This window comes from Emydura macquarii, unplaced genomic scaffold, assembly GCF_026122565.2.
Source record: "Emydura macquarii macquarii isolate MOO-44397 ecotype Brisbane River unplaced genomic scaffold, CSIRO-AGI_Emac_v2 contig_1477, whole genome shotgun sequence".
In the NCBI taxonomy this organism is placed as follows: domain Eukaryota; kingdom Metazoa; phylum Chordata; order Testudines; family Chelidae; genus Emydura; species Emydura macquarii.
The window spans coordinates 26,072,042-26,094,564 of NW_027131614.1; the positions used below are offsets into that span (position 1 = coordinate 26,072,042).

At 37.9% G+C, this 22,523-nt stretch overlaps 1 protein-coding gene across 1 annotated transcript in view; it reads right to left on the minus strand.

Moving 5' to 3' along the window:
- The window catches only part of ASXL3 (ASXL transcriptional regulator 3), a 141,788-nt gene that overhangs the window by 78,285 nt on the left and 40,980 nt on the right, over window positions 1-22,523 (minus strand). Inside the window, exons 4-5 of the mRNA XM_067553821.1 lie at window positions 9,685-9,793; window positions 8,245-8,356 (exon numbers count right to left, since the gene is read on the minus strand). Coding sequence (XP_067409922.1) covers window positions 8,245-8,356; window positions 9,685-9,793 — 221 coding nt within the window. The remainder of the gene's footprint in view (window positions 1-8,244; window positions 8,357-9,684; window positions 9,794-22,523) is intronic.

Consider the following 22,523-nt stretch of genomic DNA (forward strand, 5'->3'; position numbering starts at 1 on the left):
AACTGAGGATCCATCCTCATTCCACAAGCCAACTTTTTCACCAGAGAAATATGATTGGTCAGTAATCAACAACCAACCCTTTAGACTGGTCACACTTTAGACTCTATGTCTGGGTTGGGATTTGAAGTGATAATCACTATCACCTCCACCTTGAGATCATGATGCCCTCCTCTGAGTGGAGTGAAGGACAAGTTTTAATGGTCTGTGGCAGATGGATCCTAATGGGCTTCAGACAGACAATCTGAAGATGAATACTGTTTTGACTCCAGACCACACTATTGATGGCACAGTAGGAAATTATAGCCATATTTTATCCTAGACTATATTATTTTGGATCTTTAGCACTAAGTGCTGGCTTCATCTTTGCATGCTGTCATGGTACTTGGATGACCTACAACTAATGAGAAGAAAGCCTGCTAGAGGGCTGCTGGTGGGAGTCTCATTCCCAATGAGGCAACTGGAGCATGAATAATTTTTTTTTTAAACATATGCTATGATGGTGCGGGAAATGAAGAAAGGTTTCCCCATAACATCTGCAAAATCCTGATGTGCAACCATTCGAGATGGCCATCAGCCTAATTAATCCAAATTGTTAGCCTGGCATTCAGTGAAACAATCACATTTATCACTGAAGAGTTCTCAAATTATTTTTTCTAAAAAAATTCCTCAGATTCAAAGCAAAGCAGATTTTTCTCCACTTGAATTTCAACAAGCATTTTTCAGTGAGGTACTGAGGAATCCGAAGGCTATGACTTGAATGCAAGTGTACAGACATTGGGGCCAGTTAACTCAGTGCCTCCCTCTGGGTATCAGCTATTTTTAAAGAAGATACTGTTAGACCCCATGCTCAACAAACTCTCTCAACATAGAAGATTACTCCAGTTATCACCCTGTCTTGTAGATTTTAAGGTCAAAGAGATTATTATGATCGTCTAGTGTTACCTGCTGTACAACACAGACCAGAAAATTATGTGCAGTTATTCTCGCATGAGGCCCACATATTACGGTTGAGGTTTTGTTTTGTTTGTTTTTTGTTAAGAAAGACATCACATCTTAAAGACTTCAAGTGATGGAGAATCCATCACATTCCCCTGGTAAATTGTTCCAATGATTAATTACCCTGTTCAAAATGTATGCTTTAATTCTAACCTGATTTTATCTAGTCTCAGCTTTCTGCCATTGAATTTTGTTAAGCCTTTGTCTGCTAAATTAAAAAGGGCTCTTTACCAGAAAACTTCTCTCCATGTAGATATTTATCAACTATGATATGTCTTAATATTCTCTTTGATAAAATAACTAGATTGAGCTTCTTAAGTGTCTCATCGTAAGGCAGGTCTCCAAATCTCAAATAATTTGTGTAGCTCTCTTCTGAACTTTTCTACACTCTTTCTACATCAAAAATTGATACAGCACTCTAGTAATGGTGTTACCAATGCTGTATACAGAAATAATACCATCTCCCTATTCCAACTTAATATTCCCCTACTTATATGTCCAAAGATTGCACTAGCCTTCTTAGCCAGAGCATCACACTAGAAACCCAGGTTTAATTGTTTATCTTCCATGACCCTTATGTCCCTTTCAGAGTTATTGTTTTACTGGATTCATATCTCCATCCCATTAGTGTGATCTTTTTTCTTTATTCCTAGATGTATGAACTTGCATTAGTTGTAATAAAATGCATGTTGTCCAAATTAGGCTAAGTACCACTCTGCCTAACTGACCTCATCTTATCATTATTTACCACTCCATCACTTTTGTCATCTATAAACTTTACACCAATGATTTTATACAATTTTTTTCCTAATCATTAATAAAGATATTCAATAGCATTAGACCAAGAACAGAGAATTCCACTAGAAGCATCCCTTTTGCCTAATGATTCCTACTCACTCAGTTGGGCAGTTCGTAATCTGTTTAATATAGGCTACAATGGATCTACACTGCTCTTTTTTAAGCAGAATGTTGTGTGGTACTAAGTCAAATGCCTTATGACAGTCTGTTTTATGTCAGTACTTTATAAACCAAACTTGTATTCTCATCAAAAAGTGATATAAAGTTTGCCTGATAAGATGTATTTTCCATAAAACTATGTTAACTAACATTAGTTATGCAGCAATCTTTAATTCTTTACTGATTGCATCCCATATTAGCCTTCCCATCATTTTGCCTAGGAATGTCAGACTAACCAGGCCATAGTTAGCCTCATCCCATTTACCCTTTTAAAATATTGGCAACATTCATTTTTTCCAGTCCTCTGGAATTTTGCCAGTATTCCAAGAGTTGTTAAAAAAATCAGAGAACACCTTGGCCAATGCCTGGGTGCACATTATCAGGACCTGGAGATTTAAAATGTTTATCCTTAGCAGTTGCTGTTTAACATCCTTTATAGTAAATGTCTGAACATAAAGTATTTCATTACCACTGTAAACTCTGAATACACAGAATCATAGAAATATAAGGCTGGAAGGGACCTCATAAGGTCATCAAGTCTAGCCCCTGCACTGAAGCAGGAACAAGTAACGCTAAGCCATCCCTGACTGGTGTTTGTCCAATTTGTTCTTAAAAACATCCAATAATGGAGATTTTACAATCTCCCTTGATAGCCTATTCCAGATCTTAACTTCCCTAATTAGTTCAAAATCTTTTCCCTAATTTCTTACCTAAATCTCTGGTGCTGCAGATTAAGCCCATTGCTTCTTGTCCTACCTTCAGAGGACATGGAGAACAATTGATCACCATTCTCTTTATACAGTCCCTAACATATTTGAAGACTTTACCAGGTCTGCCTCCCCCCAGCCTTCTTTTCTCAAGTCTAAACATGCCCAATTTAAAAACAAAAAAATCCTGATAATAGTTTTAAAAAACCTGATCTATCATTTGTATTCTTCTCTTCTCTGAACTCTCTCCAATTTCTCCACATTTTTCCTGAAGTCTAGTGCCCAGAATGGGAGACAAAAAAAGTGCTCCAGATGAGGCTACTCCCAAGTAAAGCAGGACAATTACCGCCCATACCTTACATACAACACTCCTGTTAATACACTACTAAATGATATTAGCCTTTTTTTGCAACTGCATCACATTGTTGACTCATATTCAATTTGTGATCCACTATAAATCCCAGTCCTTTTCAGCAGTACTACCACCTAGCCAGTTATGCCCCATTTTTGTAGTTGTGCATTTGATTTTTCCTTCTTAAGTGTGTGCTTTCAACTTGTCTTTATTTAATTTCATCTTGCTGAGTTCAGACCAATTCTCTAATTTATCAAGGTCCTTTTGAATTGTAAGCCCGTCCTCCAAAATACTTGCAATTCCTCTTAGCTTGGTATCATCTACAAATTTTATAAGCACACTCTCCATTCCACTATCCAAGTCATTAATGAAAATACTGAACAGTATGAGACCCAGAACTGACCCCTGCAGGACCCCACTATATATGTCTTCCCAGTTTGACACAAACCATTGATGACTGACTACTCTGAGTTGTGCACCTACCTTTTAGTAATTTCATCCAGACCACACTTCCCCTAGTTTGTTTTGAGAATGTCATATAGAACTGTGTCAAAAGCTTTCCTAAAATCAAGATATATCATACCTAAGGTTAAGATTTTGTCACAGTTATTTTTACTAAAAGTCACAGACAGGTCATGGGCAATACACAAAAATTTACATAGCCCTGTCTGTGACTTCTACTAAAAATAGTAGGGGGTGGAGGACCCTGACCAAATTCCCGAGGGGGGAGGATGAGAGCCCTAGCCCCACTGTGGAAGGGGGAGGGTGCTGCAATCATGGCGAGCGGTTCCAGCGTCCCCCACGGTGGTGGCTCAGGGCTCTGGCATCCACCATGGCCATGGCTGACATCTCTGGGGTCTACCACTGAGGCTGGAGGCTACGGAGTATCCCCGCAGCCCGAGGCGGGTTAGGGCTGTGGGATACCCAGTGGAAGCTGGGAGCTGTGGGGCACCCCATGGCAGCTGGATGCTGTGGAGGCCGATAGGGCTCTGGGGTCTCCTGAAGCTGTTCGAGGCTCCGGTGTCCTCTCACCACCACCCGAGCTCATGGCTACAAGGCCACCTGCAGCAGCTGGAGATTGCAGGGTCCCTACTGCTCGCGGCAGCACGGAGCCAGGGCTCCCGCTGTGGCTGACTGCAGTGGGGTCCCTGCTGGCAGCAACTCAGAGCTGCAGGCCCCACCCAGCGGTTAAGAGCTGCACCCCGCCACCCAGAGCTCCGGGACCCTCTCCACCTGTGGCAGCTGAGAGCTCCAGGGTCTCTATTTAGCCCCCAGAACCTGACAGCTTCTGCCCCATGCCCCAGAGCACGGGGTGGAAGCTGAAGGGAATAATGTCACGGAGGTCTCTGGAAGTCATGGAATCCATGACTTTCGTGACCTCCGTGACAAAATCTTATCCTTAATCATACCCCAACTGCCTCTCACATCCATTAGGCTAGTAACACAGTCAAAAAAGGAAATTAGATTGGTTTGCCATGATTTGTTCTTAACAAATCCATGCTGGCTACTCCTTATAACCATGTTATCCTCTAGGTGCTTACAAAGTGATTGTTTAATCATTTGTTCCAGTATCTTTCCAGGTATTATAGTTAGATTTACTGGTCTATAATTTCCTGGGTCCTTTTTGCTCCCCTTTTAAAAGACTGATACTATATTTGCCCTCCTCCAGTTCTCTGAGACCTCACCGTCCTTCATGAGTTCTTGAAGATAAGTGCTAATGGTTCTGAGACTGCTTCAGGTAGATCCTTAAGTACCCTAGCATGAACTTCATCAGACCCTAACAACTTGAATTAATCTAATTTACCTAAATATTCTTTAACCTGTTCTTTCCCTATTTCAGCTTGCATTTCCTCCCCCCTGCTGTTAATATTGTGTTGAGTTTCTGGTCACCATTTCCCTTTTAAGTGAAGACTGAAGCAAAAGAGGCATCAAACATCACCCAGCTTCTTTCCAAGTACAAAGAAGAAATATTTATTCAATGCTTTTGCTTTCTCTGCATCACTGACAATTTTTCCATACCTACCTAGTAATGTACTTATGACTTTGCTATGATTTCATTTATTTTTGAAATACTTCTTAAAAGTCCTTCCTTAATACTACTAGCCACAGATTTTTCATTGATACCTTGAAATTCCCTTATCAGTTGTCTGTTTTCCATAAGTGCTAATTTAGAGTCATTGGTATCAACTTCCCTTTTTTAACATTTGTTATATATTTTTCAAGCTTTTTATTGCTAGATGCTATCTTCAACTCATCTACACTAGTTAGTGGAGTTCAGCAATTTACCCAGAGTCTAAAGCAGACTGGGGTGTCAATGTAGGCTAGCTGGTTGCCATGCATGCACAAAAAAGCACTATACTGTGTACAAGTCAAGGCTTTGCACATTACACATCTAACATAAAAGTCTCAAAAGCAAGGAAATGAAAAGTTAAGCCATCTAACAGTATATGCTGATGACACAAAGTTGGGAGGTATTGCTCATACAGAGAAGGACCGGGATATCATACAAGATCTGGATGACCTTGTAAACGGAATAAAGAAATAGGATGAAATTTAATAGTGGAAAGTGCAAGGTTATGCATTTATGGACCAATAACAAAAATATTGCTATAAACTGAGGATGCATCAGTTGGAAGTGACAGAGAAGGAGAAGAACTTAGGCATATTGATTGATCACAGGATGACTATGAGCCGCCAATGTGATGTGGCTGTGAAACAAGCTAATGCAGCTGTAGGATGTATCAGGTGAGGTATTTCCAGCAGAGATAGGGAGATGTTAGTACCACTATATAATACTATGTGCTGTTCTGGTCTCCCATGTTTAAGAAAGATGAATTCAAACTGGAACATATACAGAGAAGGGCTACTAGGATGATCTGAGGAATGGAAAACCTGCCTTCTGAGAGGAGACTTAGCCCTGGTCTACACTTACCTGAAAATTTAGCAGCAGTCGACAGGAATTATGCAAACTACGCAGAGTAGCTTGCGTAACTCACATCGACTGCTGTGCTTCCCTTCTGTGCGCTGTCTACACTGCGCTGTGCCAACGGGAACAGCGTTCCCATCAACGCAGCGCTATGCTACTTTGGGGAGGGGGGGGTACCAGCGTCGACTTCCTGATCAATTGAGTGGGTCTACACTGACCACTAAATCGATCCAGAAAGATCGATCTGGCGGTGGCGAATTTGCCGCAGTCAGTAGAGACATGGCCTTAAAGAAGTTGGCTTGTTTAGCCTAACCAAAAGAATGCTAAGGAGAGATAGGATTGCTCTCTATAAACACATCAGAGGGATAAATACCAACGAGAAAGAGGAATTATTTAAGTTCAGCAACAATGTGGACACAAGAACTAATGGATATAAACTGGCCATCAGAAAGCTTAGACTTAAAATTAGATGAAGGTTTCTAACCATCAGAGGAGTGAAGTTCTGGAACAGCCTTCCACAGGGAGCAGTGAGGGCAAAATATCCTAGCTGGCTTCAAGACTGAGCTTGATAAGTTTATGCAGGGGATGGTATGAGGGGACAGTCTAATTTGGAAATCAACTGATCTTTGACTACTAGCGGTAAATATGCCCAATGGCCTGTGATGGGATGTTAGATGGGGTGGGTTCTGAGTTATTTCAGAGAATTCTTTCCAGGTGTCTGGCTGGTGAGTCTTGCCCACATGCTCAGGGTTTAGCTGATCACCATATTTGGGGTCAGGAAGGAATTTTCCCCCAGGGCAGATTGGCAGAGACCCTGGGAATTTTTAACCTTCCTCTGCAGTGTGGGGCACGGGTCACTTGCTAGTAGATATTCATTACCTTGAAGTCTTTAAACCATGATTTGAGGACTTCAGTAACTCAGTCATAGGTTAGGGGTCTATTACAGGAGTGCATGGGTGAAGTTCTGTGGCCTGCATTGTGCAGGAGGTCAGACTGGATGATCATAATGGTCCTTTCTGACCTTGAAGTCTATGAATCTATGCCCTTTACAGCTCTATCCAGATTCACACACCTCACCATTCCACTTACAAATGTCTATCTTAAGTACATATGTGGCCCTGTAACCATGGTATCTGAGCACCTCACAATCTTTAATATATTTATCCTCACAATACCCCTGCAAGGTAGATAAATATCATTTCCATTTTACAGATGAGGAACAGAGGCACAAAGAGGCTAAATGACCTGCTTATGATCACACAGGAATTCTGTGGCAGAGAAGGAACATAAACCCAGGACTACTATATCCTAAGCTGGTGCCCAAACCACTAGAACATCCTTCCTTGTTCTAGCTTTCCTTATATTTATCTGAGTAATAGAATCCACAAAGATTATATAAATCCAATAATGGATATTCCATACCCCTCTCCCTCCTCCCCACACACGCAGGTCCAAAAAGATAGGCTGCAGTCTACTAGTTGGTCAGGGTCCAATAAGGAAGGCAGAAGAGAGAAAATGTTCAAAAAGAGCTATTTTAGTGTCATAAAGCCATGAAAACTTCCAATGTACTGTAAAGTATGCACAATATAAACACTTTGCTGGTTAATCTTCAAGAGCTACAGCATTTACCACTATTTGTCACTAGTTGGTTTAGGGGTTTATACATGCTGAAAATTTGAGGGATTAGGTTTTCTTTATATATATATTTATTACCTCTTAAAAGTCAAAAGCTTTATTTCTAGGGTTGGCACTTTAAAGTACCATTGTTCAATGTATCGGTATTTAAGATTTAGGTCACACTGCCCCCATTGTGACGGGCACCATACAAACACAAAGACATGATCCTTGCCTGAAAGGGTTTATAAACCTAAGATGTCGGTCCTACACAAAGAACTGTGTTGGAGGAACCCTGTACCAGTGCAAAGTCTCACTGAAGTCAATGGGGCTCTGTACAGGTGTAGGACAGAGTCCACCCACACATTATAGGATCGGGGCCTAAGAAGGCAAGTGATGTACTAGAGGGGGGAAAGGGGAGAAATACTTAATGAAAAATAGGTCTGCCCAAAACGTTGTAAATACTCCATAATTTCTCCATTAAACACCTATCTTTTAAATACAAAAACAAAAAAGCCACTTTTTTCATCTGGCTCAGACCCTAAGAACAAAATAGGGAAGCTGTTGCTCAAAAACTGTTTTAATTAGATGCAAAAACAACCATATTTTATTTTGAAAACATGAATAATGAACCTAATCGGTATATATTCTTTCCATAGTAGCTCCTGTAAAGTGAAATTAAGAATACCTACCTCCATTTTCTTCTCCATTACTAGTGTTTGTCTCAGCCATTTCAGTGCCATCTAACTCAGATTCACATCCTAAATCCAATGTTCCATCTGCTGGGCATGTAGATTCTTCTTTCTTCAGTTTAAAAAAAGAGGGGAGGAAAATAATTTAAGATCAGCAACAAAAAATGTTCATATTACTCTTGTGTTTCTCCAAAAGGTAAACTGTTTCAACACATTTGAGTGTCTACATTTCAAAAACTAATCTGCTTCCTGTATAAGAGTTACTTTATGGAAAGAAGTAAAACATGACCTTTTCAAGACAACCTGAAAATCAAAAGCTGTCGTGTCAAGTCACAATTCACACTTTTATAAAAGTTAACTCAAAATGGATTTCCTTGCACTTTTTGTGCTGGAACAGACTTGTTTTGCACTTATAAATTCTAATTATCTAGCTGAATGTCCTAAGTGCTGCAAGAGAAACACAAATCTTTTAATGTTTCTCTTTTGCCTGTGCCTATTTCCTGAATTCAAATAGCTGCAGCAACCTAGAACTTGCAAGCCAGGGGAATGATTGCAAATACCTGGATTCAAGCCAGGGATATTTTCCGATTTATGACAAAACCAAACTAAACAGTCTTCCTTTTGCAAATAAGATAATGATGATTCTGAAATCTATTCATTGTTAATCAAAAAATAGTGCATTTTTAATTCTAAAGAGCAGCATTATCCATACTGCTTTTATTGTTTCTATACCTGTGCACAATTATTTTTCTACCACAAATATCAAAGGATTTCCCCAAAAAATTGAATAGACTAAATCTAGTCTGTAGAACATGTAATTTCATATTATTGTTTTCTTGCGCCTTCTTCACCCTCTCACACTTCTCGTATGAAGCCACTATAGTTTGATCAGGGGTATCCGGAAAAATATTTTTTCCAACCAGCACAAAAAGAAACAAAACATATCACACACAATAAAAAGCTGACAGTAACAACTACAACCACCACCACTTAGTATCAAAACAGGCAGGCTATTAACATCGTAATTACATTCCCTGATTTAAAATATTACATGTAACTTATAAGCTATTTATACTGAACTTGCAAATAGTCTTCAACTGTTCAAAAAATCAAATATTAACCCTATTACTTCATGAGAAAAGTCAGTGATCCTCTTGAACTCACTGCTTATAAAACAAAGGCCTTTTTGTTAACAATGCTGAAAAATCAGTATTTTAGCTACAACACGGTTTTCTCACTATATGCCAAATTCAAGAACACATATACTCTTTCTGAGATAACATTCATGCCTACTTTCATTACAAGACATCCGAAAACAGTTAGAAAGACTTTCAGGTCATTTACTCCCCAAAGAATCTAATTTGTTTACCTTTGTATCTATTGAGACATACATAGAGCTATTAATTTATGTACTTTCTATGTGCAAAAATTTCAACTTACTTTGAGAGCATAGAGTCCCGACTTCCCAGGGATTTTGAAGAACGTTCCATCACCTACACGAGTGTTAGTATGAAGCATTGCATTCAGACAAGCTAATGGAGAGGTTCCACTGAAAAATAAAATTGTGCAAAAATAAAGCAGTCTGAGATCGAGTGCCTCTTGTAAAACTATTCCCTCTGTCTTTTTTTATTAAACTCATGCTTGCCTTGCCGTGTTTTTTTTTTTTTTTTTAAATTCTCCCAACCTTGAAGACATCTACATTACAACAACAGGCCAGTTTCAAACTTAATCATATGCATCTGTCCCCTAGGCTTCAGGCAAAATGTCTGTGAATTATAATTATGCTTTTCTTCATACAGCAACCAGCTCCACATTCTAAAGGAACCGAAGTCCAAATATTTATGTGAAATTACTTCACAAACAACACCATGAAGCCTCATTTTCAAAATGTTACAGACAATGTGGCTGCTGCACATGAATGATCAAAACCGTACCAAGTTCAAGGGCAGCTGCATCCCATAGGATGAAAGGCAACAAAAGAATAATAAAGAGCCCAGGAAGAACAGGAACTTACAGGATTTAAAATTACTTAGGATATATTTTCCCAACATGGCCAGTGTAAGTTACTACAGATACAAACACATATTTTATACTTTTGGTGGACTAGTAATTGTATGTAATATCTTACTGGAATGCATTTTAAAGTACTTTTAAAATAGTCAAATAAAACCAATACTTTAACACAATATTTAATTTGTACAAATATCTTTATGTAATGTATACAGGATCAGATTTTACATGTAAGTGAATATCAAAGGAAGCATTTTTGCTCTGACTAAATTCATATTATTCTGAAAAGTTAATTTGGGCGATAGTGAGGGAGCAGGAAGCACTCACATACTTATCCTATTTCATATTAATGGAACAACTAAAGTTAACGACATGGTTTATAGGTGCACTGTCATCATATCTATCTCCCCAGACACACTGCTATACTTATGATCACAGACTGAACTTCCAACTTTGTTTCTTCACATAGGCTCCAATCTTGCAAACACATATGCTTAACTTAACACACACATGAACAGTCCAATTGGTTTATGTGTAACTACTCGTGTGTAAAATTAAGCATGCATGTTTGCAAGATTGAGGCTATACCCAGCTAAACACCTGGGCCTGGGACTTAGAGTCCATCAGAAACTAAATTAGGAAATAAAGTGTGTGTGAATTATGGTTCAGGAGTCCATTATAATTTTTTTACATTACACTAGTCCCTATTCATAACTATTTGAGAAGTTTTTGGTAGATTTTATTGCTAGGAACTAAATTCTATCCTTTAATGTCCACACAGTTCCTACTGAGTTCAATGGCTGTATCTCAAAGCAGAATTTGTCCATAATGTATGTAAATTAACTTTGACAAGGTAGATTATATGATCACTTATTTGTTGTTCCAATAAAAGTTATAAGTAGTTATGAGGTGTCCTCAAAAGAGAATAGTGGTGTAATGTTTATTATGGGTTATTTAATGTACCACATTACCACAATATTCACTTCTATATTGACTTTCAGACAGTGTACATACTCTTTCTTCACTAAAAACCAATACTATAGCTAAAACTGTTGCTTATGAATCATGTCAGATATTAAATAGTAAATTTTTAAACATACAACATAACATTTTAAAAGATTTTTTTTTTAAAAAGAACATTTTATTTTTCCTGTAAATAAAACGAATCCCACATGTGGCTTTGAGCTGATATATTACTATGTGACCAGACTAGGAATGTGAGTAAATTACAAGTACAGTTATTGTACTAGCAGTAAAGCAGAATACATTAAAAGATCTTGTTACTGTTTGAAGATCAGTGAAGACAGACTTCAAATACGATGCATGCCTCTCTCTAGAAATTTTCTTATTGAATTACTGTTTGACATCCAGCGGCATATGGCATTTAACTGAGCAATGCAAAATGATTTTTCTCAAGTTACATTTTTCAGGTGATAACATATATAACTTGAAGCTACTGATAATGATGTCAGATTCTTGGAGCTTCTATTTACTGAAACGTTGTCAGAAATGAAGACTACTTCAGCAGGATGCTGGTTGGAAGATGCTAACTACAAAGGCAGCTGAATTCTATGCATGGTATAACAAGATAGAGTTGTGTGTGTGTCTTAAAGTTTGCATTTTGCATTTTTCTTCTAATTTCTGCTTCTGGTCCATCTTGAGAGATTCTGGTCACACCACTTGTGTTTAGACATCTCATCAGGAAATTAAAATAATACAAGATAAATTAACAAAATATAGGATCTCTCAGCCATGGCCAATACTGTTTTTATAGCGGGTATCTTAATCTTCAAATACTGGCCAATTGGTAAATGGACAATTGTAACCACTCTCTGAGTTACAAAGGAATCCATGTCAGCTACTGAGCAGTAAGTACTTTAACTATCGCTATGCTTGTTTCATACATGTATTTGATGTGCCAACTTTAGCAATCTCTATATAAGCTCCCCTCCTGCAGAACACAAAGAGGGGGAAGTGGAGATCAGATCAATATTCCTTGTGTTAAAGTTGCACTGTATTATCCTCAGGAAACACTTACCACATACATCAGAATGCACAGGGCTGCATTCTGAAAACCCAGTGGCCAAAGATCCAGTCACGCAGCGTGGTGTCAGCTGTGTGCAGTTGAGTCTGAATCTTGCACTAGTTTGCTACGGATGCCATGTATAATGAGCTTTCCTACCTTTCTTCCTTCCCAAAGGCCACACTCCTCTTTCCACAGGCTACCACTGTGTCTTGTATACGTGGCACAGAGAGACAAGACTGCAGATGCCCAGTGGTATCAAAAAGCTACACAGTAAAAAGCTACACGGTTGTTTTTCCCTTTCACTAGGTCTTTCCCAGGCATTCTGTGATTTAACCTGCCCCTATTTTATTCCTTGCATGCCAAACAGAGGATACAATTTGACCCAAAGTTCTCGGAGGATCAGAATCAGTTCAATTTTGACCAAGTTGCACATCATCCCTTGGTATTTATGGCTCTAAGAAAGCCACAACATGTTTTAAACCTACCTACCTACTGACAAAATGTTTTTGTTACTATAAATCAGCATATGTGAAAATTATTTCAGCCTTTAGAAACATACATTTTATACTGTGGTATTATCGCTGAAAACTATTTTGCTATTATGAAAAATATACTTGGGCACTTTCCTCTGTAGTAATATGTCTTTAAGTTGGGTTATTTGTTGTTACCATAAGAAAACCAATTTTCTCTCTCTCTCTCTCTCACACACACACACACAAATCAAGTACTTTTAGAAAATACTTTCAAATTATAAAAAAATATTTAATATTTTAAAAGATACTTACTTCCTATGAAGGAGATATGGAGGCATGAAGCAACCGGATACAAAACAGGAAAGAAAAAGAATAATTGGTTAGTCTTCCAATATAAAAAGGTGTCAAGACTTTTTGATAATTTAAAAGACATTATCAAGTAGTTTAGGATTCAAAATTTATTCTTCTCTAAAACCGTAATGATTTGGAAGGACACAAGTTCTTAAATACTTTCTGTGATAGCTTCCTCCTAATATGCACATAAACTTCCATTTACTGGGGCAAGTTTTCCCTTTCTCCCCTCAAAAAGGATTCTTAATTTTGTGCATTTGAGCTCCCTCTGCTGGTTCTACAGCAAGAGTTAACTACATCAGATCTCTCTGCAAGTAGACCAAAAAGAAATCTGATGACCATATTCAAATATGCTCCATAAAATGTCTAGGGGAATTGAAGAACAATTTTTGTCAGAGAAAAAGACAAAAGTCAAAGCAAACAAATATTTTTTAGATTACTAAACACAATGAAAAATATTTTTAAAATAAATTAAAACCTTTAAAAGTCTAAAGTTGCAATATCCATTTAATTTTAATCACCTTTGCTAGATGATTGCCATGAGAAAAATGACTTGGCAAAATACTCTATTTTAAAAAAGGGAAATTGATTAAATTCAATTTAATCAAGTACAGCACAGCAGACTATAAACATTTCCCCACACTGCCCAGCCAATATACTTCATTTCTAAGAAAAAAAAAAAAAAGAGACCACCAGTAGCAACAAGAAGTCCAGACACCACACACATGCAGATATTTATTTAGGCCTCTTTACCAAGACTAGTAACAAGGGTGTCACTTAGTTCCAAGTCTGAGGGTGGTTTCTATAATGTAATCACCTGACCGCTGCAAATGGTGCTAAAATCACCTATTCGTTTCAGACAGGCAACAGACACTAACAACTTTTGACCAGCACTGGAAACAAACCAAAAGTGAAAGCTCCATAACTCATTACTAATTCCTAGAGATAATACGATGTCATATCTTTAGTATTATGCAAATACTCTGTAGAAGCAAGAGATTTCCCTTACACTATAAATAAACTAAACTAATATTTTTTCAATATAGATGGCAGTCAGAAGTGATAGGGGAAGCCTTGACTGAGCATGATGCTTGCCTATGCACACTTTAAAGAAACACATATGGGGCCTGATCCAAAGGCCTGTTGAAGTCAGTGGAAATACTTTCACTGACTTCAAGGAGCTTTAGGTCAAGCCCTTAACACGGTAGCAGTCAGCATGTGATTATTACTCCTCTCCTCTTCAAGAGCTGGTTGACACAAAACTTAAAGTTAGCAAAACTGCTTTAACTAGGAAAAAACCACATAGGAACACACATACAGCCGTGACCTTGCAAATTTCTCCTTCTCGTCAGACCCACATACAGCAGCCTACAGGATCAGGATGGGGCCATTTTCTAGTTTTCAACTATATTTGCTTAGAGGTGCTCATGTCTAAGAACCACCTTCATTCAATAGCTACACTTATAAGGCAACTTGAATGGAAAAGTAATTTTAACAGAATTCACCCCTAATTTAAAGCAACAGATCAAATAATTAAATGTACCAGAAGTCACAACTTCAAAACGTAGGGACTATTGATACTATGCTAGATTAAATAACTTCCGGTTTTAGTGGGGTTTTCAAGGAGTTCTCTTCCCCTCCACCCATACAAGCAAACTCATGATAATGCAAGATCGTGGTTCACTGAAGCAGACACAGACAAAGTGTATTCTGTTAGATTATTTAATATATCACAGAGTATATACATTTTGGAGAGCACGAATTGCTGATGTGGCTCTTTAACCTACAATGTGACACTATTTTCCTGAACAAAGAGAAACATTTCATATGAAGGTACAGAACAAAGCAAAAGAAAATTTATACTGAAGAACAAGCTAACCATATTGTAAGTGGCTAAAGTAGAAAAAAAATGTACATAATTCCAATGTCATGATGTATACTGTAAAGACAGAAATGATATTTACACCTTACATTCACTTTTTTAAAATCTATGCTCTTTAATTGATCGTCTGTGCCTTTTTATTAGACACTGCTTAAAAAATCACCCTGAATATTTCTAAATATTCATAGGTTCTAGAGAATATGTTTTTTGCATTAGAATTACCCCTTTAAATGATATTCACTTATGGTGAATGAGCATTCCTTGGACAGAAAGTAAATGAGAATAACGTTTTACAAAACATGCTTACACTATATTTTGTTCTACAGCATTTGGGAGAAAGAGAAAAAACCCCAAGATGAGACATACTGAAATTTAACTGCTTTGTAGGGAGAAAAATACCAAAAGAAACCCATCACACGAGCATTTAACTTCAAAAAAGAGAGAACTACACAAAAATGAACAAGCTGATTAAGTGGAAATTAAAAAGAACAGTCACAAAAGAGTGAAATGCCTGCAAGCTGCATGGAAACGATTTAAAAACACCATAACAGAAGCTCAAAGTAAATGTATACCCCAATAAAAAACAAACAGCAAGATGATAAAAAAAAAAAGTGCCACCATGACTAAACGACAAAGTAAAAGAGACAGAAGAAAAAAGGCATCCGTTAAAAACTGGAAGTCAAATCCTACTGAGGAAAACAGAAAGGAGCATAAACTCTGGCAAGTCGAGTGTAAAAATATAATTAGGCTGGCCAAAAAAGAAGAGCACCTAGCAAAAGACACACAAACTAACAGCAAAAAAAAATGAAGTACATCATTAGCAGGAATCTTGCCAAACCACCAGTGGAGCCACTGGATGATCAAGGTGCTAAAGGAGTAGTCAAAGAAGACAAGAATGTTGCAGAGAAACTAAATGAATTCTTTCACACTGTGGTGAACATGAGGGAGATTCCCACACCGTAGCCATTTATTTTAGGTGACAAATCTGAAGAACCCTCCCAGATTGAACAATAAGAAGTCACCAGGAACAGATGGTATTCACCCAAGAGTTCTGAAGGAACTCAAATATGAAACTGCAGAACTACTAAATGTAGTATTTAACCTATTGCTTAAATCAGCCTCTGTACCAGATGATTAGAGGACAGCTGATGTAATGCTAATTTTAAAAAAAGCTCCAGAGGCAATTCTGTCAATTACAGGCCAGTAAATCTAACTTCAGTACCAGGCAAACTGGTCGAAACTATAGTAAAGAACAGAATTATCAGACACATAGATCAACACGATATGTTGGGGAAGAGTCAACATGGCTTTTGTAAAGGGAAATCTTCCGAGAATTCTAATAGATTGGTGAGGCATGGAGTCAACAAGTATATGGACAAGAGTGATCCAGTTGATATAGTTGTACTTTGACTTTCAGAAAGTCTTTGACAAAGATCCCACACCAAAGGCTCTTCAGCTAATTAAGCAATCATGGGATAAATGGGAAGGTTCTCTCATGGATCAGTAACTGGCTAAAAGACAGGAAACGAAGGGTAGGAATAAATGGTCAGTTTTCACAATGAAGAGAAGTAAATAGTGGATCCCCCCCAGTATCTGTACTGGGACCTGTGCTGTTCAATGCATTCATAAATTATCTGGAAAGGGGAGTGAACAGGGAGGCGACAAAATCTTCAGATGACACAAAATTACTCAAGACAGTTGCGTCCAAGGTTGACTGCAAAGAATTACAAAGGGATCTGACTAACTCGGTGACTGGGAAACAAAATGGTAGATGAAATTCAATGTTGATAAGTGCAAAGTAACGCACTTTGGAAAACAGAATCCCAACTATACATACAAAATGATGGGGTCTATATTAGCTGTTGCCACTCAAGACAGACATCTTGGATTCAAAATGGATAGTTCTCTGAAAACATCTGCTAAAGGTACAACAGCAGTCAAAAAAGCAAATAGAGTATTAGGAATCATTAGGAAAGGGATAGAGAATGAGACAGAAAGTATCATAATACCACTTTATAAATCTATGGTATGTCCACATCTTGAATACTCAGTACAGTTCTGGTTGTCCCATCTCAAAAAAGATTATATTAGAATTAGAAAAGATACAGAGAAGGGAAACAAAAATGACTAGGGTATGGAACAGCTTCCATATGAGGAAAAATTTAAAAGACTGGGACTGTTCATTATAGAAAAGAGATGATTGGGCGGGGGGGAGAATATGATAGAGATCTAAAAAATCATGAATGGTGTACTGAAAGCAAATAGAGAAGAACTCAATTAAATTAATAGGCAGCAGAACAAAAACACATATACGGAAGTATTTCTTCACACAACACAGTCAACTTGTGGAATTCATTCAGAGGGGTTGTTGTGAAGTCTGAATGTATAGCTGAGTTCAGAAAAGGATCAGATCAGTTTATGGAAGATAGGTCCTTCAATGGCTATTGGCCAACATGATCAGTGCTCTCAGTGCCCACAAGCCTCTGAACATCAGAAGATAGGACTGGACAACAGAGGACGGATCACTCAACAATTGCCCTGTTCTTTTCATTCTCTCTGAAGCATCTGGCATTCGCCACTGTCACAAGACAATAGTACCTTTTGAAATCCTCATCAAAAACTTTTCCAAATAAAAATGGACACTGAAGCAGGAAGAACTCAGCATGTGCTAAAATGGTAGCCACGCACATTAGCTAAATTATCCCCCAAACACAGGATTTCCTCTCCATTGAACATAAAGTAGGTATTTGGTTCCTTTGAGCAAGATGTAATTAAACCAGTAAACAGTATATAGCTTTGCGATGATCTTTTTTCTTCAGTAAGGAAGTAAGTGTGATTTTTCTTACACTTACATTCTTACAATGTGGCCTATTAATAATTTTAACTAATTGTATAAAAAAGTAATCTACTTTTTTAGTTCTGCTCTAATGCTAATAGCTGGCATGAAGGACAGGTAGGGGGAAAGGAAACAGATGGGCTCCTGCCATGAAGAACGAGCCATGGGATAAGAGGAAAAGGTCATAAAAGGAGATTCCCCCCCAAGGCCAATAAATCCATTCTTTCTGTTTGGGAGATTATGGTTTTGATACATATTATGTACTGAAAGTCTTATTTTCATATCATATTTCACAGGCACTTGTGATTTTTCAATTATTTGTTTAGAAAATGAAAAAATATGACTGTGCTATGATCAGAAATGTACTAAACACAAGACAAACTGTCACAGAAAAGTTTGAATACAAAATGAATAGTTAGCTTCCAAATCTCTCCGTCCTTTGAGTTGCATGTCAATTGCACTTACATTATTCGTCAACAAAAATTAAGTTTGAAACTAAATGGCCATGTTAAACAAAACACATTTAACATTAATTTAATCCTCTTCCTTCTCTCACATTTAATCCCACGCTAGGAAACTACAGAAAATCATCAATAACTCTATTGTTTAACTTAGCCATTTTTAAGGGGCTAGCCTCCCCTGCAAAAACCTCTTTGGATTGTTTTTGGAAATACCACACACTGACCTTTTCTTTTTCTAGCTAGCTTTTTTCTTTGTATAGTCAGTGCTTGATTGGCTAGCCAAGTAGTTAAGAGGTAAAATGTACCAGAGAAATAAAATACTAATTGTGTTTTTTCATGAAAACACAACTCCACAAGGATACACACCAACTAATACACTTTCTTGTAAAGTAACAAATCTTCATGTGTTAAGTTTACCACCAAAGGGAGCCCAGACAGTGTCTAAAGAGTGACTGTATTAAAGTCTCACACACAAAGTAGGAAAGCAGCAACAAAGTATCTGTTGGTGAAAATCCATCTAACAATGGAACTGAGCCCACTTACAGCTCCAGAGAAATTAGCCATATTTATTTTTATGGCAAGTCTAAAAAAATTAAATTTTTCAAGTCACACCTGCTGCCAAGCCAAATGCAAAATGTAACTAAAATTACATTAAGGAAACATCAAATTCCAGGAGATGGAAAAGCATATATCAGCCCTCTTTCCTCCTCAGAGCCATGCAAAAAAAGCCAACACATTACCAAATTATTTAAATTAAATTAAAAAAAATACACATTGCAGGAAAAGGAAAAGGGTGTTAAATTGTACCAACATCTAATAGTTTTTAAACCAGTCCAAAAATACTATCTGGTGAAATAGCTGGCAGTTGTTTAATATGAATATTTTGTTTTCATTTGATGCCGTTTATGGGTGTATCTTTTCTCTTAGAAATTTTAAAAACCTAAAAAAGTTACTAGCAGTTTGAAAGCCAGAATGTGACATGAAACTGAAGGTTCTATGAATGGAAAGAATTGATAAAAACCTCACATTCTGCTGAGGCCGCATTAATACAAATATTCTGTAGAGAAAAATAGTGCACATTTTCTTTCGGCTACTTTCACTAACAAAAGTCTCAATATGTTTAGCTGCTCTGAATTATTTTACTCCTTTAATCCAGTCTTTTTAAAACTGACAAGTGCCAAGATGTAGTCCTGTTTGAATTTCCCATATTAATGTGCAGTTTCTAGCACACACTTTTCTGAGTTAGTAAGAAGACTTGGAATTTCTGCTTAAAATTTCTAAGGCTATTATTCCCCCATCCAAAATTCACCATGCACGATATGTCTACCCTTACATCATCAAGTTGGACTAATATCAATGTTGTAAATAATTGAGTGTTTTTACTTAGCAAGGATGATTTCTTAGGCCCTAGCAATAGGGACCACTATTTATTTACCACCAATATTGCTAGCTTCAATCACATATAAATTTGGATTCTGCTGCTAACAGCATTCTAATATAGTTTCCCTGATCACAGTGACTATGGTTTAGTTTTTTATTTTAAAAGACCCGATTAAAAGCATTGAAATAAACTTTGTTTGGAAACAATTCTGACCCTTCTCCTCTTCCTTAGGAAGGATATTTAAGATCTTTATTCCTTAGCTGTTGATGTTGTCTGTAACCTGACTCCTCACAGTCTGTGTTTGTGATGTCACAGTCATCAATACAGCAAATGTGATGTAAAAACAGAAGACTGACTTCAAAAGAGGAAAAAAACAGCAGGAACACAAAACAAGGAACAAAGATGTTTTCATGGAAATGTCATTAGTAACAAAACACAAGCAGCAGGGAATTGGGAGGGTGGAAGTAGGGTTGGCGGAGAGAAGAAATGAAAAAGATATAAGCAGAATTCACACCTAATACAGTGATTTTTCCCTCAAAGTAATCCATGAAACATTTGTAGGTCTGTAAGAATGGGTTGCAATTGTCTTTTTGTCCTCAGATGTAAGGAGCTCGGACCACTGTACTATGAGATATGAAGCTACATGTCTTCAACGATCCCCTCCACCAAGAACAGATGCATCGAGGACGATATACGCTGAAAGAAGTCCAATTCAAATCTCTGGCCAGGAGGATGAGCACCATGGTGGGACAACAAACAACGGTTGTGAAAAGATACAAAGCAAACTTCTAGGCAAACCCACCCCCAAGACTCAGATTTAAAGATGCCTTGACCAGTAGCAAAGGAATATGAAGAACAATGGATTCAAATCAGTCATTTAGAAATAAAATCTCTTTATAGCACAAAATACTCTGGAAGGCAAAGATAATAATCATACAGTGGCTTCTGAGCTAAAGCGAACTACCCTAACTAAGCCTCATTTTATGTTTCCCCTATTTCTGTTCAAAATTCTGCAAGGACAGCACCTTCTATTCCTCCTTTAAAACATTAGAAATGCAGGAAAGTAGCCCAATTTTATTTTTATGTCTTAGTATATCATCAATTTTTTACAATCTAGGAGGGAAAAGAAAGTGTGGGGATATATCCTTCTGTTTCTGCATAATCGTGTATATTTAAACAAATGAAAAAAAATAATTTTAGAAACAAACCTATTTTGGAGAATATTAGAGTAGAACAGCAGAAAGAAGAATCTTTCCTCTATAATAAAAGCTGGGTTGGGAAAATCCTCTCTTTATGTAGTAATTTACCCTTTAAATATCCTCAACTCAAACATTTATGAAGTGATACTGAGAAATGATATTATATCACAAACAAGAAGCGTGGGTATGAAAGAAAACCAAAAAGAGGGATCTTGTAGTAATACTTCTTGATATCAGAATTAAATATCAGCAGAAGGATATCTGCTTGCCTTTGACTACTTCAAAATAAATGTAACTACTACGGTTTTTGCTGCTTAGCAGAGCCAGGTATCTCTTTAAAATATTTTTGTCAATGACTCATCTATCAGGGAACACTAGAAATATATACAGTCTGCAGTTATGGTATATACAATTTTAAAAACCTCAAATTTTACATGGCCTAGAGTACTGGTTCAAATTAAGATTGCGTTTTGGGGGAAACACACATTTAAATATGGAAGGCATGCTGCTTGGATGGGATTATGCATACTGAATCACTATGCTGAATGGGTTATAGTAGTGGTTCCCAACCAGTGGCCCACGGGGTCTTACTGCTTGCCTAAAGACCCAGGCGGAACACATTGCCGTGGGGCTACAAGACCAGTGCAGGCTCTTTGCTGAAGCCAAGGGGATGGGAGATGAGCACTCCCCTCCCCACTAGCTGTGGCAGGGAACATGGCAAAGCGCTCCTCCTGGGTCCATGGGCACTGGGGACACTGCTAGAGCCAGAGAGAGGGGAGCACTGATCTTCTGTCCCCTTGGCTGCAGAAGGGAGCCACTTCCTAGGGACCCAGGTGGAGCGTACGGGGCTACAGGACACATGCGGTTTCCATGCTGCAGCCAGGGGGATGGGAGATCAACAAGGACGAAGCCTTGTTGCTGAATTCCTTTCGTCTGGCTGTAATTGTGGGGGGGGAAGGTGGGTTGCTGGTGGTGAAGGAGCCAGGACCCACCATGCTTGAGGAGGGGCAGGACTCAAAATCTGTGCCTTCCTGTTTGGCCTGCACTTAGCAAGCCACCCACCGTGACTTAGCTGCTAGGCCATGTGCTTCAATGTGTAGTGAGAGTCACTCATCTACACTAGTGCTTTGTCTGTGAGTGTGAGACATGCCGTGAGTAATCTGTAGGTTTTACTTTGTAACTGTTTAACAGTTTAATTTTTTTTATTTGCTTTGCACTAAATGTTTACTTTAAATATGTAGTGATTTGTAGTCCTTAATGGTGTATACGTCAATACATTTTTTATGAGTTGATAGACTGGTGGCACTTCAGGGCTGTAAAAATGGTATTTGTGGCCCTCGAGCCAAAAGAGTTGGGAACCACTGGGTTATAGTTAGCCGTGTTCCATTATAGAAGCCTCCTTCTCTCATTCCTTCAAAGCACTGGGCAGACTATTTAACCTTCATGCTTTAACTTGGTCCAGCTATTGCATGTTATGTTATCACTAGCCCCTCTTTGTTCTTTTCTGACTTTGAGTGATTTATTAATTCTGGTAGTGATTTTTAAGTTAGCATATGGTTAAAGCTCAATGCCCTTTCAAAACGTCATTACATCACCACTTAAGGTTGTTAGGTGATAACAATAGTACCTATCACATCATTTTCAAGATCCAAGCACTAAA